The sequence below is a fragment of the Triticum urartu genome, chromosome 5 (assembly GCF_003073215.2).
Source record: "Triticum urartu cultivar G1812 chromosome 5, Tu2.1, whole genome shotgun sequence".
In the NCBI taxonomy this organism is placed as follows: domain Eukaryota; kingdom Viridiplantae; phylum Streptophyta; class Magnoliopsida; order Poales; family Poaceae; genus Triticum; species Triticum urartu.
Window position 1 is genome coordinate 439,662,216 of NC_053026.1, and position 17,434 is coordinate 439,679,649.

At 50.1% G+C, this 17,434-nt stretch overlaps 1 protein-coding gene across 1 annotated transcript; it reads right to left on the reverse strand.

Annotated features, from left to right (window-relative positions):
- Positions 1-4,919: 4,919 nt before the first annotated feature.
- On the reverse strand, positions 4,920-6,263 carry LOC125509618 (mitochondrial uncoupling protein 5-like). The gene has a single exon (XM_048674628.1). The coding sequence runs from the start codon at positions 6,101-6,103 to the stop codon at positions 5,132-5,134; it is 972 nt and encodes a 323-aa protein (XP_048530585.1). The 5' UTR covers positions 6,104-6,263; the 3' UTR covers positions 4,920-5,131.
- Positions 6,264-17,434: the final 11,171 nt, after the last annotated feature.

The window sequence follows — 17,434 nt, forward strand, 5'->3', positions numbered from 1 at the left end:
TAGGAGATCCACATATCCGCATCGCCAAGCTTGTCTTCCACGCCAAGGAAAGTCCCTCCCGGACACGGGACGACGTCTTCAATCTTGTATCTTCATAGTCCAGGAGTCCGGCTGAAGGTATAGTCCGGCCATCCGGACACCCCTTAATCCAGGACTCCCTTAGGAAGCGTTGCAAGAACGCGGATGAAGGAGTCGTACTCGTAGCGATTCAGATCGCGGCTGATTCCGATCTAAGCGCCGAACCACGGCGCCTCCGCGTTCAACACACATGCAGCCCGGTGACGTCTCCTGCGCCTTGATCCAGCAAGGGGAGAAGGAGAGGTCGGGGAAGACTCCGTCCAGCAGCAGCACGACGGCGTGGTGGTGGTGGAGGAGCACGGGACTCCAGCAGGGCTTCGCCAAGCACTACGAGAGACGAGGAGGGAGAGGGGTAGGGCTGCGCCAAGAGAGAGATCGAATCGTGTGTTGGGCAGCCCCCATACCTCAAGTATATATAGGGGGATGGGAGGGGGCTGCGCCCCCTCTAGGGTTCCCACCCCAAGGGGTGCGGCATCCCCTGATCCCATCTAGGGTGGCGGCCACAAGGGGGAGAGGGGGAGGCGCACCTGGGGTGGGCCTTAGGGCCCATCTGCCCTAGGGTTTGCCCCCCTCCCCTCTTGGAGGCGCCTTGGGCTTTGGTGGGAGGCGCCCAGCCCACCTAGGGGCTGGTCCCTTCCCACTATTGGCCCATGTAGGCCTCCGGGGCCGGTGGCCCTTCCCGGTGGACCCCCAGACCCCTCCGGTGGTCCCGGTACACTACCGGTGATGCCCGAAACACTTCCGGTGGCCAAAACCATACTTCCTATATATCAATCTTTACCTCCGGACCATTCCGGAACTCCTCGTGATGTCCGGGATCTCATCCGGTACTCCGAACAACATTCGGTAACCGCGTACATACTTTCCCTATAAACCCTAGCGTCATCGAACCTTAAGTGTGTACACCCTACGGGCTCGGGAGTCATGCAGACATGGCCGAGACAACTCTCCGGTCAATAACCAACAGCGGGATCTGGATACCCATGTTGGCTCCCACATGCTCCACGATGATCTCATCGGATGAACCACGATGTCAAGGATTCAATCAATCCCGTATACAATTCCCTTTGTCTATCGGTACGATACTTGCCCGAGATTCGATCGTCGGTATCCCGATACCTTGTTCAATCTCGTTACCGGCAAGTCTCTTTACTCGTTCCGTAACACATCATCCCGTGATCAACTCCTTGATCACATTGTGCACATTATGATGATGGCCTACCGAGTGGGCCCAGAGATACCTCTCCGTTTACACGGAGTGACAAATCCCAGTCTCGATTCGTGCCAACCCAACAGACACTTTCGGAGATACCCGTAGTGCACCTTTATAGCCACCCAGTTACGTTGTGACGTTTGGCACACCCAAAGCACTCCTACGGTATCCAGGAGTTGCACAATCTCATGGTCTAAGGAAATGATACTTGACATTAGAAAAGCTTTAGCATACGAACTACACGATCTTGTGCTAGGCTTAGGATTGGGTCTTATCCATCACATCATTCTCCTAATGATGTGATCCTGTTATCAACGACATCCAATGTCCATGGTCAGGAAACCGTAACCATCTATTGATCAACGAGCTAGTCAACTAGAGGCTTACTAGGGACATGGTGTTGTCTATGTATCCACACATGTATCTGAGTTTCCTATCAATACAATTCTAGCATGGATAATAAACGATTATCATGAACAATGAAATATAATATAATAATAACTAATTTATTATTGCCTCTAGGGCATATTTCCAACAGATCAAGTGTTCTAGCCTCTGGTAGACCTTGTCGCTGTTGTCGGTTCCAGTGCCTTTGTGTCTCTCGTGAGTACTAGTCGTCACAACATGATCCTGGCCACAACTAGGCTTGCCATATATACCCCTCTAACATTTCGTTAGAGGGCTGGCTACCTCATTTAAACAAACCATAGAGCACACAAGTGTTCCTTCATTCTCTCGGGCATCAATTCTTAGACTCCGAAGTCATTCTTGAAAGTTCTTGAGAGATATCCCAACAAGTGATAGATCTACTCCTTCCCCATATCTTGACCAAAGGAATTCATGATTTGATCAAGTCTTGAGCTTTTCCCCATTGATCATGTTACTCTTAGAGGTTGGAGACTCCTAGGCGGTTGGAGTTCTTCAAAGAGGTTGTTGTGATTCACCCCGAAAAGTTTTGTGAAGGTTTGGAGACCACCTCAAGGCCTACCACTAGTGGTTGTGAATTGCATTCATTATGATATCTCAAGGAGAATATGGCGAGCCTTCATGGTGTTGGTGTGCCTTCGTGGTAACACCCATACCTCCAATGGTGACTAGTTTCCCTCCAAGGAAGTGAACATTGGGATACAACCTCGCCTCTGGAGTTTCGGTTATCCCTAATGCTACTCCTTACTTGTGGTTCATTTGTCTCTGGAGTATTGTTGTTGTTCATTATATTGATAGCACTAGAATCACATTTGCAATTGTTAGGCCCACTTCATATTCTGCATATTGCCTAGTAATTAAAATTTGTAATTGTACCTATTCACCCCCTCCCCCTCTAGGTCCATCTCGACCCATGCATGATTAAATCTATTCTAATAGTCGTGTCTGCGGTTATGTGACTACTTGGTAATCTAAGCCTAATCATAGAGAACTTCAATAGTTACTCTAAATTGCCAAGAAAAGTGTGACTGCTTTGAATTACTTCATCGGGATTGGACAAGGAGGAATTCATGGTTGTGTATTGTTTGGTGAATAAGATAGATGGACTCGAGTTTAGAGTGCCTTCTTATCCCCGTTACAACTACTTGGTAGTTGTGTAGTCTTTAATACTCTTCCAAGTGTAAATATTTCTTTCCGCAAACAAGTCCACATAACCCCCCTTTGATACTGGCTCATATGTAGATAGTTTTGATGTAAGTCTTGTGAAGTACAATTGTACTCACCTTTGCCTCCTTAATAATTGTTGCAGAGGAGGCCATTGATCCACGGGTGGCTTCAACATGGAGATCGACATCGATGAGTAGCTTGGAGGTCCTAGACAACGGTTTGGTACCTTGGGAGGGCTATCGTATTTTCTATTACAACCTCCTAGGCTTTCATTAAACTTAATATGTGTCAAACAATAATTTGCTTCTGTTGATGCTTGTAATGTGCTGGGTCATGTGACCTTTGCTTGTAATACACAACTATGTTTGCTCTTTAGAGCCTTTGAATAATATATGTTTGAGTCTTAGAGTTTGTGTTGTGATACCTATTGTTTTTCAACACATGACATACATGATGTGTGTGTGATCATAAAGTGCACGTTGTGTGCAGGGTTTTGGAATCTTTCTTATGCAGTTGCTAGCGGTTGGACAAATACATGGTGAAGCTACATGTTTAACTGAGAGTTCGAGAGGTTTCTCGGCCTACTCCAACCGTGTATTCCTTTCGTTGTTGGCGCTGGATTGGGATTGATGCTCCAACTCAGTTAGATTGTGTGGGAACTGTAATTCCCCAGTTGAATGATGTTCCCTAGGTATTGGGGAACCATTTGTTCCAGGCTTTCTGCGAGGAGATGACATCCATGGGCCAGTCAGATAGGACTATTGTTGTTCAAATACGAAATTTGGTTTCCTATATGATCTTCTGTATGCCTTAGATATCGGATCACTAAGAAGGTGATGCTTCTGATGTTCCACGCACATCCGTTGCAGACGACCGCCACACACCTATTTTGGAGCGGCATACGGCTGATTGCAACATTGAGAATCTAGCGCCATCACGGTCAGAGGCGCACCAATGAGCTCTTCTTTATTTCCCTTGCTTTAGTAACTAATGCACCACATATGACCAAAGGTATACGTATGATTGCCCATCTGCCACCAGAAGCCGTTTTAAAGCCAAAATGTTGAGCCTTTGAATCGGTCGAACTTTTAGTAATGGGTCAAACGACTTGTTTTTATGTAAACAAGAACTCGCTTTCCTCTTTACTATTTTCTTGTCGACAAAGGCTTTAAAATGCCCTTCTAGAATCCACAGCAATGCAAAGCACTATATCTTTCTCCATATTCTTGCTTTCCAACCGGACCAATTGGTTCCCCTTTTCCCCGTGGCACGTTTTTATTCCTCCAACAACCGGTTCAAAGGACCAAACGCGTTCGTTTGGACAACTGTGTGGACACTGGATAGTGGTACATATGCGTTGATGTCTCAATGCCAGTGTCATTAGGGCGTCTCGTCTGTACACAGAAAAAATTAGGCTTGCGGTCTATTTGCGAGGGTCCCAGCTTATGGTCGACATACTAGGAAATAAACACCGGCGATGCACTTATGTATCAGATCTTGAATGGGCATGGTCATATGCTTGTTGTCATATGGTTGTTGGGCCATCCGTCCGTTTGACTGTTCGTTTGTTTGTTTATAATTCTTCTTACCAGATGAACATGGGAATGGGGTATCCTTTGGCCTTTGTCAGCACTCAGCAGGCATAAGATCTACCGAAGTAATCACTAAACAACACACTTCATGCGAACTTTGAATAATCCTGGTGTGTGGTTCATCATCACGCAATGTCTTGTACTACAAGACATGGTGATTGTAACTTGGTAACTGCTGGTCCCATACTCCTACCCCTTGTGCAAGAAAAACAACGGGTCCTATTCAAATGCTACGCCTGCTGATTTGTCATTTCCTACCCATTTTTGCCTGTATATTGGGCGATGCAAGCTTAATTCCAGCATTCTGCTTTCTGGCAGAGGTCTAAAATAAATATCAGCGCAGTGAAAATTGGTAAAGACTGAACCGAATTCGGGTCTAGAACACACATGAATCATATAGTCTACTGATATGTCTTATGAGGAACTGACCAAGACAAAGTAGGTGGCACAGATCAAAATTCCCCATTAAATGATCAAAAATTAGCACACATCAAAATTTCCACCATAATTTATCAAATCCGCGCAGGCACAGACTACGGTGTGAGCTGCAGCTTGCGATCTAGTATGGGAGAGGAGGTGATCATAGTTTTTACCAATGGGGTACGCTACATTCCCGGGCCAGATTGGCCATGGCCATGCCGTCTTCCGGGGTCTCTCAGAAGTCGAAGTCTTTGAGCAGCTTCCGGACCTGCTCGAGCGTGACGAAGAGCACCACGGTGAAGGGCCCCTGTCGCGTCACCGTTGGGATGAAGCCCTTGTACAGCGCCAGCGCGCCCTCGGACCGCACCGTCTTGATGGCGCAGTCGATCGCGCCGGCGTACGGCGGCGGGGCGCCCGGCTCCACCTTCATGTTCATGATCCTCGTCTTGACCACGTCCACGGGGCTGGACGCCGCCGCGGCCACCAGGCCGGCCATGAAGCTGGCGGCCACGTGCGTCGCAAGCCCGTCGCCGCCCGGGCCGCGCCGGGACAGGATCGCCTCCTTGGCCTGGTCGTAGGTGGCCAGCTGCGACGCCGTGACGATCATGGCGCGGTTGACCGTGAGCGACGACCCACGCCAGAGCCTGCGCACGCCCTCGTCGCGCGCGATCCGGCCGATGGCGTGCGCGACGCTCCGGTAGTTCCGCCGCTCGGCCGCGGGGAGCCGCCCGTCCGCCTGCATCCGCACCATGGCCACGTCCGCCGGGTTGCCCACGGTCGCGCCGACGCCGCCGGCGACGAGCCCGGCCGCGATCTTCCGGTGCAGCGGCAGCGCGGCGCCGCCGGATTCCCGCTCCCACCTCCTCTTGATCGTGTCGTAGAGCCCCATGGACGTGGAGGAGTAGACCGCCTGCCGCAGCACGGTGGCCGACACCCCGGAGAGCAGCCCCGCGGGGCCCTCCGCCCGCAAGATCTGCGCGCCGATGGCGATGGGCCCGGGCCTGCGCGGCGGCTGCAGGAGGTGGTCGTGGTGGTGGTGATGCTGCACGCCGGGGGGGAACACGAGCGCGAAGCGCATGGCCGGGGCCGGGGCCCGGGCCGCCTCGCCCTGCAGCTGCATGCGGACCTTGATGAGGTCGAGCGGGTGCGTCGAGCAGCCGGCGACGACGGAGGCGGCGCCGCCCTCGACGAACCCCTTCAGCCCCATGTCTCCGTCTCTGGTGTTTCGTCGGTGCGGAGGCGGAGGGTCATGTGGCTAGGAATCTGGAAGCCCCAGCGCTCGTGGGGAGGCGGAGGTGGAGGCGGAGGCGGCCGAGGTAATGGACGGCCGGGGGAGGGGAGGGGAGGGGAGGCGGGCAGGCGGGGTGCTGGGCTGGGTCTCGCAACCTAAGACTTGTGGGCCGTGCCCGTAGGTAGAAAGTTGGTAGAGGCTGCCAAGTGGAAACCCTAGTTGCTGCTGGCCCACGCGCGCGTGGCCAGCCCAGCGCCTTCCCCTCCATTCCTTTGGGGATTTTATACGATCTGCTGTATACTACAGTATTCTTTTGTCTATGTAGTTGGTGATGATAGTGCGACAGCATTTTTGTGCCATGCCAATTGCCACTTCCACGATGACAACCTACTCGTGTTCGCTTCTTTCTTCCGCTCGAAGAAAGAAAAGGCGACCTTGCCGTCAGGAGTCTCACCCGCCCCTTCGCCGGCGGCCTCGGTCATCAGTGATGAGAGGGTCGTTGGATCCACGCATGTCGATCTTTTTTACTCTCGTAGTTTAGTTTTTTTTATAGGTTGTTCACCGTCTTGACTTCGGTGACGACGATGACGACGCTGAATAAAGTTTTTTCAGATCCTACTCCGACAAGACGATTAGTCCTATGACTGGGGATAGATTTGGAAATCGGCCTGTTCAAGCAAGGATGACGTGCCAGCGGCGACATCCTCGTGGTGGACCTGTGTTCTCGGGCTCCGCCGTTGCGATGGTGTTTGCTCCAGCGTCGGCGCGGAGCTTGGGAGGTAGTCCAGGAGCGGATGCAGATTGTGGTCTGCACCGGCGACATCTGAAAGATGGTGGATCGTGTGATGGCTTCGTAGTTCGTGAATGCCAGGTGTGGTTTTTTCCTCTGGCGTCTTAGTCGTGTGGGGATGCCAGATCTGGAATTCGATAGCGTGTTCGGGGTGTTGTCCCAGTCTTCGTTCAACGATAATTGTTTCGTCTTTGCTGAGCCACCTTGGAGGTCCGCAAAGCTGCATATCAGCGATGGAGCCGCTTCGAGCTCGGGTGTGAAGGTGGTCCGTTATTTTTTCTTTTGATGACTGCTATGGTGGTTCCGGAGATTGGTGATGGGCGTTGGTGTCAATCTCAGAGGTTTCTTCGATCTTGATTAAAGGTGCCCGTGCGTTGCACCGAGAGAAACGATCCACGCACACAAATGTAATTTTACACTGGGAGAAACGATCCACACACACGATCATGTAATTTGTGAACGCATTGCTTCTGCTGATGTAATCGCCCTGTCGGTTTCGGTATAGTTGTGCCCTTCACTATGGAGCAAGAGCCAGACTCCAAGCTTATCGCTGACGGGTGTCGGTGAGGCTGACAGGTGTCGGTGAGTCGAACAAGGCTGGATTTTTTTTGAGGAGGGGGAGGGGGGCTGGATTGTATAAATATAATCAAGATGAAACTGAGTGATGTTGTTTTCTATTGAAATTTATAAATATCAGCACTTTTTTTAGAAAACTTAATTATATAACCTCTAGTTCAAAAATTCTAGAAGTATTACTTTGTACTTCTTCTGTTCTTAAATATAAGTTTTTTTAAAGACTAATAAATGACTACATAAGAAGCAAAATAAATGAAACTATACTCTAAAATATGTCTATATATATCTGATATATTGTAATTCATTTGAAATGTCTAAAAAAAGGTATATTTAGGAACATATGAGTATTTGATATCAGCGACGTTTAGGGTGTTATATCGTTGCTACCGGCAATGACATAGGCTGGTCCTATATGGTCAAAACGAAATCGTTGGCACTCACAGCAATTAGCCCATAAAATAACTCGACGCCATTTTCGATCTCCATTAGGTGAACAGCCATCAAGTTTCGTATCTCCATTAGACATCTCCAGCCGTTGGCCCTAGGGGTGCCTAAAATCGCCGCTTGGGAGTGAGCCGGTGCAAAAATTAGGTCTGAGGGCGAGTTGATCTCCAGCCACCGGCCCCAGGGCCGCCCCCAAGTACGTTTTAAAATAAAAGAAGTTCAGCGAAGTTCGGCTTAAACACGATAAAATTCGGCCAAACACGATAAATTTCGGCACATTTCGGCGAAGTTCGCGGATTTTCATTACATAGCACATATACATAAACTAATCTAAAGGAAAAATTGGCTGAAGTCGCCGTTGTCGCCGCCATCGTCGTCGTCGGCCTTCTCCTCTTTGACGTGGGCGCCCCTGCTGGACCCCTGTCCGGCGTCGCCATGGCGGACTGGTGGCGGCGCGTCGTCGTCGCTGTCGCAGATGATGACAACTCCGCCTTCGTCGCGGCTGCGTCGACGCTCCGCGAAGCGAAGCAGGGCGGCGCGCTGGCGCTCCTTCGCCTTCTCCAGGCGCTCCTTCTCCATCGTTATGGAGTCCCTGCGCGCCCATTCCAGGGACGCATCGTCGTCGTCGAGCTCCGTCGTCACCGGCGCGGCCGGCTCCTTCTTCACCGGCGCGAGCCCTGGCTCCGTCTTTGGCTTGACGAAGCGCGGAGGAGCCGACGAGTAGGCGCGCCGGCCGCCCTCGTTGATGACGATACCGGCGCTGCGAGTGCGTCGGCCGAGCGGCGTCTCCGCCGCGGGCTCGGCCTTGACGCCGAGCAGGGCCGGACTGCCGGAGGAGTGCGATGAAGATCGGGAGGAGGAAGAAGAGGAGGAGGACCCGAACCTCCTTGGCGCCCATGGCCCGGCGCGTCGGTGCTGCGCCGGGGCGGCCGCCCTCGCCGGGTACGCCAACGGCGGGTCGTTGCCGCCCTCAAGGTACGTCAGCACGCCCTCGAGTGTGCGGCCGGGGACGCCCCACCACAGGTGGCGCCCCTCGCTATTCTGCCGGCCGCCAACCACCGGCGCGCCGTTGATGGACGCCAAGCGCTGCTGCTGGCGGCGCTCGAAATACGCCGCCCAAGCCGCGTGGTTGTCGGCGGCGTACTGGGGGAGGGAGAGTTGGGCGTCGGTGAGGGAGGCGCGCACGACCTCGACTTCCTCGGCGAAGTACTTCGGCTTCGCCACGGCGTCGGGCAACGGGGGAATGGGTACTCCCCCGGCACTGAGCCTCCACCCCGTCGGCCCGGCGCGCATGTCCGACAGCACCGGGATGTTCGCCTGGAATAGGAGCCAGGACTCCTGTTCGCGGAGCGAACGGCGGCCGAAGCCGTTGGCCGCCGCCTCGTCTCCGGGGTAGCGTTCCGCCATGGCGGCGGGCTCGGGAGAGGTAGAGAGATAGAGGAAGGGGCTGGGCGGCGGCGCTCGGGAGAGGTAGGGAGAGGGAGAAGCTGGGCGGCGGCGAGGGGCGGGGCTGGTGTGGGCACAGGCGAGCGCAGGCCACCGGCTATATAGCCGCGCCGCACCCGTGTGTACGCGTGCGAGGGAGGGGAGGCGTCGGCGCGTCGTCCCGTGACGCGCCGCCCGTGAGGAATCAATGACAAGGCTGACCGACGGCAGCCTTGGCATTGATTCCTCGCGGGAACCGAGGTCGTTGGAAGAAGACGAGGCGCCGTGTCGCTGACGCGGCGGGCCAGCGGCTGTTTCGCGCCAAAATAGTTCGCCCCGGCACCCCCGGGCGCCCCCCAGCGCGCCGGGTTCGGCCTGGATCCGCCGGCGCTGTTTTCGGTTCAGGCCGGCGAAAATCGGGCTCCTGAGAATGCGACTGGACTATTTTTTGACGCTGGCGCAAAAAATCATCTAAGGAAGCCTTCTTGGGAAAGCGCGGCTGAAGATGCCCTAAGCCTCATCTCGATTCGCCATCCAAGCACAGCGCACGGACGCACCTCCCTAGGAAGCGCACCAGCGTGATGTCCAGGCTCATGACCACAAGATTCACCTCCTACCAAGATCCCAGTGAGCCCATTCCCGTGCACATCTGAACTAAACAACTCTCTACAACTTGAGGGACCTTGACATTATTTTTTTTCATTAATTATAATAGACAAATAATAGGAACCGTGCAGTTGCATGAAAAACCTTAGTATGTTTCAGTTGTAGAAGCTACTAACCTTGTATGTTTTCTTTGTGGGACCTGCCATATTAGACCATGATACAACCTACAACTCTGAATCATCCTTGTCGCAATGACCAATGATAATTCAGAGAGACAGACAGAGGTGGTATTTTCTCACAAACAACAAGCAGAAAGTAAGTCATAACCCACTCAAAGCAAAAAAAGGTGAGCAAGGTGTCAACAGACTTAGCTTGATGCCACATCCATTCACATGTTTGATCCTCACACGGACCAATCTTGAAAATATTTTTTTGTTGAACAAATATCAACAGAAGGAATCGAACAAATAAAATAATTACAAGCAATTGAATCTACAATTGACACATAATCGTGGTGCTGATAGCGGATGGACCATTCTTTTAAAAAATAGTACCAAAGTCAGTAAATGGGAGACTTCTGGCTTATGAGATAATGGAACTGGGTCTTCTCATATTGCTCAAGTACATCCTTGCCTTCTCATCTAGGAGCTGAGAACTGAAAAGAAACAAAAAAGAAAGGCACATTTGTGGTCACTCAAATCATTTACAATGTAAACCAAAAATATAGTCTTCCCATGACTACCGTATCAGAGAACTTGTATACTCCCTCCGTAAAGCTTATTTTTTTTACGGAGGGAGTATATTTGAAGGTGGATAGCATTTTTACCAGGGAAGTGGGGTTTCAGACAGCAACTGATAAAAATTGCACCATATGCTCCAAATGGAAGGTAAATATTGCATTTGGGGGGAAACTACATTCCAAACATGTTGAGAAACATGAATATAAGCAAAGTACAGGAAGTTATTAAAGATGATTTTACTCTTCTTGGAAGCAAGATAAGTTCGTTTGGATGTAGTCGAATTCATTTATTGTCCAACATTATAGTGTTACATGTCTACAACGTTAACTAAGTGGCAAGTATTCTGCACCCTGTAGTCGTGTTTTATGGAGCTCACTGATGGCAAGTGAACAACACATGTGACAGGAGAGGGGAGGGGGGGGGCAGGGAGTTTAGTATACATGACGACCATTCGAAAAACAAACTCTTTGATGTAAATATGAAGAGATTGGAATCTGCACAGATCTACATAGATGATAATTCTAAACATGTTTACATATGGTAATTCCAAAAGGAGTAAGAATTATCCTTGAAAATAGAAACGTATGAAGAAAATTAGAGCTACACATATCTTTCATGGTCAGTCATTGAGAGGTTCAATGCCTGACGGAACAACAGTACATCTAAGATCTCCATTTATCATAGGAAGGCACAGCCAGCGTACTGCTAAATGATAATATGCACCAAATAAGTTGGTAGAATATGATTTTGGTTGTAAAATTTATTCCTTGCCATGATCTGTGGTAACATGAAACATTGTAAGATGATTTTGAGCAAGAAACTAAATTTTTTAATGAGTAACAAGAACAAAAATAGGTCCAAAAATATAGACATACTAAATTCAGGAGTTGTCTATAAATAAACAGCAGCTCCCAGCAGTAGCGATATATACTTATATATTAGCATCAGTGCATTTTAGAACTAACAAAAATAGTCAGCCTACCCGGCAACACAGCCAACGCAGGTAGCTCCATCATCAAACACATCCAACGTCTGTCTGTGGAGCTCCACAGGCGGACTGATTAAGGAACAAAAAAAGGCATTTGCATAAGATCTAGTAATCCAAACTTAATTACATAAAGAGAAGTACATTCTCAGATTTACAGCTGAAGAAATTTAGCGGGAAGTGTCATATTGTATTCGATGATCATATTGTGACCAAAGTATGTATATATACAATTGCTTGAATTTTGCGGAAATGTAACCAGAGTTAAGCACAATTGCCTGTAAGAAGAAAAGCTGCTAAATATACACAATTTAACTACGTTTCAAGTAATATGCAAGCAGGAATTCAGGCTATACTATAATAAAAAACATGCGCTCAATTCTACAGAGGAAGGATAAGTAATAACCATGATAAGCAGAGGATAAAATTTAGGGGCCGGCAAAAACCTGCGATTAGTGCGGAAACAACGGCGCCAACGGCGGCCTCATTGTGGAACAGCGGCGAGTCTTCACCGAATGAGGCGGCTCCTGCGTCCTCAGAAGCAGCAGCGTCCTCGCTAGATGAGGCGGCTCACAAAGCAGCGATTGTTCGGATGCGGAGACGGCAGATGTGGTGGCGGCTGCCATGTGCAATGGAGCCGGCGCCAACCTGCATCGGTGGCTCGGTTCCTCATGCAGTGCCTCTATCAATCCGGCCACAAGGAAGCTAGCTCACGCACTGCCTCCATCGATTGCTCGTAAGGTCTGTTGAACATGAATGAAATATTTAGTCAAACATTGAGAAAGCAAACTGAAGGATCCTTTGGCCTTTCACATGAAACACCTCATTCTGAAGGCACACAACATGCGTGGCATTTAATGATGAATCATCAGGCCATATAAAAAATGGATTTAGAGAAAATGCTAGAGATATTACGAAACAAATGTGAGCTGCTAGGGGCGGTGGTAATAGGAAACATGTTTTCCAACCAGACACCAGCACAACTTTGTCGGATGAAAGCTCACAGTTTATGTCATCTCTTACTAAGCTCAACACTTCGGAGACAAATCCATAGGACTTCAGGATTATTTGACGGTTGGGCTTCTTCCAGCTTCAACACTTCATCAGCACATTCAAATGAAAATGAAGCAAAGAAACATCTCTCTAGCACATTCAAATGAAAAACTGGAAGCCTCTGGCCGACTGTTGCAATGCTGCTCATAGTGGTCGAATCTTAAGTTAACAACTGAGAAAACAGGTGTTATGTATTGATTAAGAACAGAGAAAATAATTGTTAATTTGGCTCACTACTCAGATCGGTTTCAGACATAACATCATTGTTTCTGAAGATTTATTTCAGAACTTTAACTTTAGTAAGGACAGGAGATCTGCAAAATGTATATATTTAGACATCAAAGCTATCTAAATTCAGACAACACATCTGAGCCACATTACAAAATCCTACAAAGATCTAAGACTACAATCACGCCTACAAAAATAAACCAAGTAGTTATCACCAATAATTACTTGCCCTCCTAATTAAATTCTATTGTAATTCGCGGGAAATTAATTAATTTAGTAGCCAATGGAATGCAGTACGGGACCACTCTTACCATACAAATTTAGCAGTTGCTTTCACGAACAGAGAGATGTGGATGGATAATACCATGGGTGTAAGTTGGACCAGATGAGTGGATAGAGTTCTTGCTGTAGATTGCTAGACATTAACTGCTTTTTAGATAGACCGGAACTTCACATTCACCAGAGAAAACAACAATATGTTGATCTCCCATCCTGAAGCGTACAAGGAGCAGGTTACCACATGTTCATAGGATTATTACATATCACCATTAGACAAAAATCATGTGCAACAACTACGAACCTTATATCTTCATGTTCATCATGTACCTTATTGCCTTGTTCGTCCAAGGCCAATAGAGATGGACGGAGCGCTTCGATTCGATTCAACCGGCAAGGACCTCGTGCTCACAGCTATCTCTCCTCTCCCCGTCCCCACGTCCTGGACCACCACCACCCCCGATCATATTCCTGTTGCGCTCCTCCAATCCAGACGGAATCCACCAATAGACGATCTTACCGCGAAACCCAGCACCCTGTCCCCTGCCGCAGTGCCGCCCAGTGTGACCCCTTCGTGCTTCTGCCAAAGCCAACATTGGAGTCAGAGCCGCTGCTTTGTGCTTTCCCCTGACTACGCCGGAGCACGTGGTCCGCTGTAGTTGCCGCTGCCGGCGGCAGCGTGAGACCCTCGTCCATGCGTCCGCAAGGAGGGGCGACCTACCTCCTCTTAACACGCCGGTGTGAGCGGGTGCCCTCTGCGAGGAACTACGGGTTGGAGAGGATCTTCGGAAGAGACGTGACTGGGGGTGGGGAGAGCCAGCGACGATAGGCGGTCTATCATATGTTTGTTTTTGGCTTATTTTCCAAGCCAATCCTTTATTTTGTTTTCAGTTGTGGTATTCGAGTTGTGAGGGAGTCCTGAATTAGGGGGTCTCTGGACAGCCGGACTATATACTTTGGCCGGACTGTTGGACTATGAAGATATAAGATTGAAGATTTCATCCCGTATCCGGATGGGGCTTTCCTTGGTGTGGAAGGCAAGCTTGGCAATACGGATATGTAGATCTCCTCCCTTGTAACCGACTCTGTGTAACCCTAGCCTCCTCCGGTGTCTATATAAACCAGAGGGTTTAGTCCGTAGGACAACATACAATCATACCATAGGCTATCTTTTAGGGTTTAGCCTCTACGATCTCGTGGTAGATCAACTCTTGTAATACTTATATCATCAATATCAATCAAGCAGGACGTAGGGTATTACCTCCATCAAGAGGGCCCGAACCTGGGTAAACATCGTGTCCCCTGCCTCATGTTACCATCTGCCTCAGACGCACAGTTCGGGACCCCCTACCCGAGATCCGCCGGTTTTGACACCGACATTGGTGCTTTCATTGAGAGTTCCACTGTGCCGTCACCATAAGGCTCGATGGACCCTTCGATCATCGATAACGATGCGGTCCAGAGTGAGGTTTTCCTTCCCGGACAGATCTTCGTATTCAGCGGCTTCGCACTGCGGGCCAATTCGCTTGGCCATCTGGAGCAGATCGAGAGCTACGCCCCTGGCCATCAGGTCAGGTTCGGAAACTTAAACTACAATGCCGACATCCGCGGAGACTTGATCTTCGACGGATTCGAGCCCGTGTCAGGTGCGCCGCACAATCACAACGAGCATGACGTAACTCTACCGTCGGACAGTGTCCGGGAGATCGCATCTGCAACTACTCCGGCCTTCAATCCGAAGCAAATTGCGCCATCCAATGACGGAGGGATGGACCCCGCCATGGAGGCCGCACTCTCAGTGGCGATGGAGTCGGATACTGACTTCACCCCTTACGAGAGCCGTGTTGCCGAACCATTGGATTCATCTCCGGCCATGGACTCCGAGCCGCCTGCATCTGTGCCTGTCGAATCCGATTGGGCGCCGATCATGGAGTTCACCTCCGCGGATATCTTTCAGCACTCGCCTTTCGGCAATGTGCTAAATTCATTAAAGTCTCTCTCCTTGCCAGGAGAACCTTGGCCGAACTATGTCCGGCTAGAATGGGATGCGGACGACGAAGAAATTCGCTGCCCACCCACCACCCACTTATTAGCCTCTGTCGACGATTTAACCGACATGCTCGATTTCGACTCTGCAGACATCAATGGCATGGACGATGATGCAGGAGAGGAACAGGAACTAGTGCCCACAGGGCACTGGACAGCCACTTCATCACATGACATATACATGGTGGATACACCCAAAGAAAACGATGACGAGGAACGAGAGGAGACAGCGGAGGACGACCCCTCCAAGAAGCAAACAAAGCGTCGGCGTAGGCGCCGCTCCAAATCCTGCCTCGGCAAAAACAGCGATAACAGGGCAAGAGAAAATAACACTCCAGTCGACTCCAGAGGAAACAACGACCACATTGCCCGGCGGCAGAGCACGATGAAGCTGCAAACGGTGAACATAGTACGGATCCGACGTCCGTACACGGTGATGCCAAGGATAAACCTCATCAAACCCCCTCTGGGGAGGAAAACAGTCCGGACGAAGATGCACACATCATCCCGGAAACGAACTTGGAGCAAGAGAACCTCCGCAGAAGGCTTATTGCCACAGCGAGGAGTCTGAAGAAGCAGAAGCAAAGGCTTAAGGCCGAACAGAATACGCTCAACAGCAGGTGGAACAAAGTGCTTGACAACGAAGAAAAGTACGGTGGAGGTTACCACACAAAGAGCTATCCAAAGCGTAAGCTATTTCCCGAATTCAACGATGAGGCCTTAGAGCCCATACAGCCAAAAAATAAAACGGCCAACCGACCGGATCAACCACCGTGTGACCGCGATAGAGCGGCTAACAAGGTCGCACATAAGCCAACACACGATCTACGTGAGGACTTGCGCCAAAAATCCAGTATGACCAGATCCATCTATGGATCTAGGAAGCACGCTCCGGCACAAAATCAAAATCGAATACTACAACCGTCCGAACGCCATGATACATCCAAATATAGGGGTGCTGCACACCCCCTATGTTTCACCGATGAGGTGCTGGATCACGAATTCCCAAAAGGATTCAAACCAGTGAACATAGAGGCGTACGACGGGACCATAGACCCTGGGGTCTGGATTGAGGACTTTATCCTCCATATCCATATGGCCCGTGGAGACGATCTCCATGCCATCAAGTACTTGCCCCTCAAGCTTAAAGGACCATCTCGGCACTGGCTGAAAAGCCTCCCCGAAAATTCAATTGGAAGTTGGGAGGAGCTCGAGGACGCTTTTCGGGCTAATTTTTAAGGGACCTATGTCCGACCTCCGGATGCAGACGATTTAAGTCATATAATTCAACAGCCCGGAGAGTCAGCCCGAAAGCTTTGGAACAGGTTTCTCACTAAGAAGAACCAAATCGTCAACTGTCCGGACGCCGAAGCCTTAGCAGCTTTCAAGCACAGTGTCCGAGACGAATGGCTCGCCAGACACCTCGGCCAAGAAAAACCGAGAACAATGGCAGCCCTGACAAGCCTCATGACCCGCTTTTGCGCGGGCGAAGATAGCTGGTTAGCCCGTAGTAGCACCAGCGACCCAAGCACATCCGAAGTCAGGGATGGCAATGGAAAACCACGACGCAGTAAAAACAAGCGTCGAAATAAAGAAGACAACCCAGATAATACGACAGTCAATGCCGGATTCAGGGGCTCTCGACCAGGTCAGCGGAAAAAGCCTTTCAAAGGCAGCAGAGATGGACCGTCTAGCCTAAACAAGATTCTTGACAAACTATGTCAGATTCATGGCACCCCCGACAAACCTACAAATCATACCCACAGAGAATGCTAGGTCTTCAAGCAGGCCGGTAAGCTAAACGCCGAACACAAGGGGGGAGACACCAAGCAAAGATGAGGACGAACCTTGCCAGCAAAGCACTGGAGGATAGAAAAAATTCCCACCAGAGGTTAAAACAGTAAACATGATCCATGTGACGAAGAGGAGAAGCAAACATGCACTCCGAGACACACGCGCCATAGAGCTCGTCACCCCTAAGTTCAACCCCTGGTGGGCCTGCCTGATCACTTTTGATCACGGGGATCATGTGACAAGCATCCGGCATGAAGGATTGGCTGCCTTGGTGCTAGACCCAATAATAAACGGATACCACCTCACACGAGTCCTTATGGACGGCGACAGCGGTCTAAATCTGA

Excerpts from the sequence above, each read along its gene's own strand:
- LOC125509618 (XM_048674628.1), bottom strand. The coding sequence starts at position 6,103 with ATGGGGCTGAAGGGGTTCGTCGAGGGCGGCGCCGCCTCCGTCGTCGCC.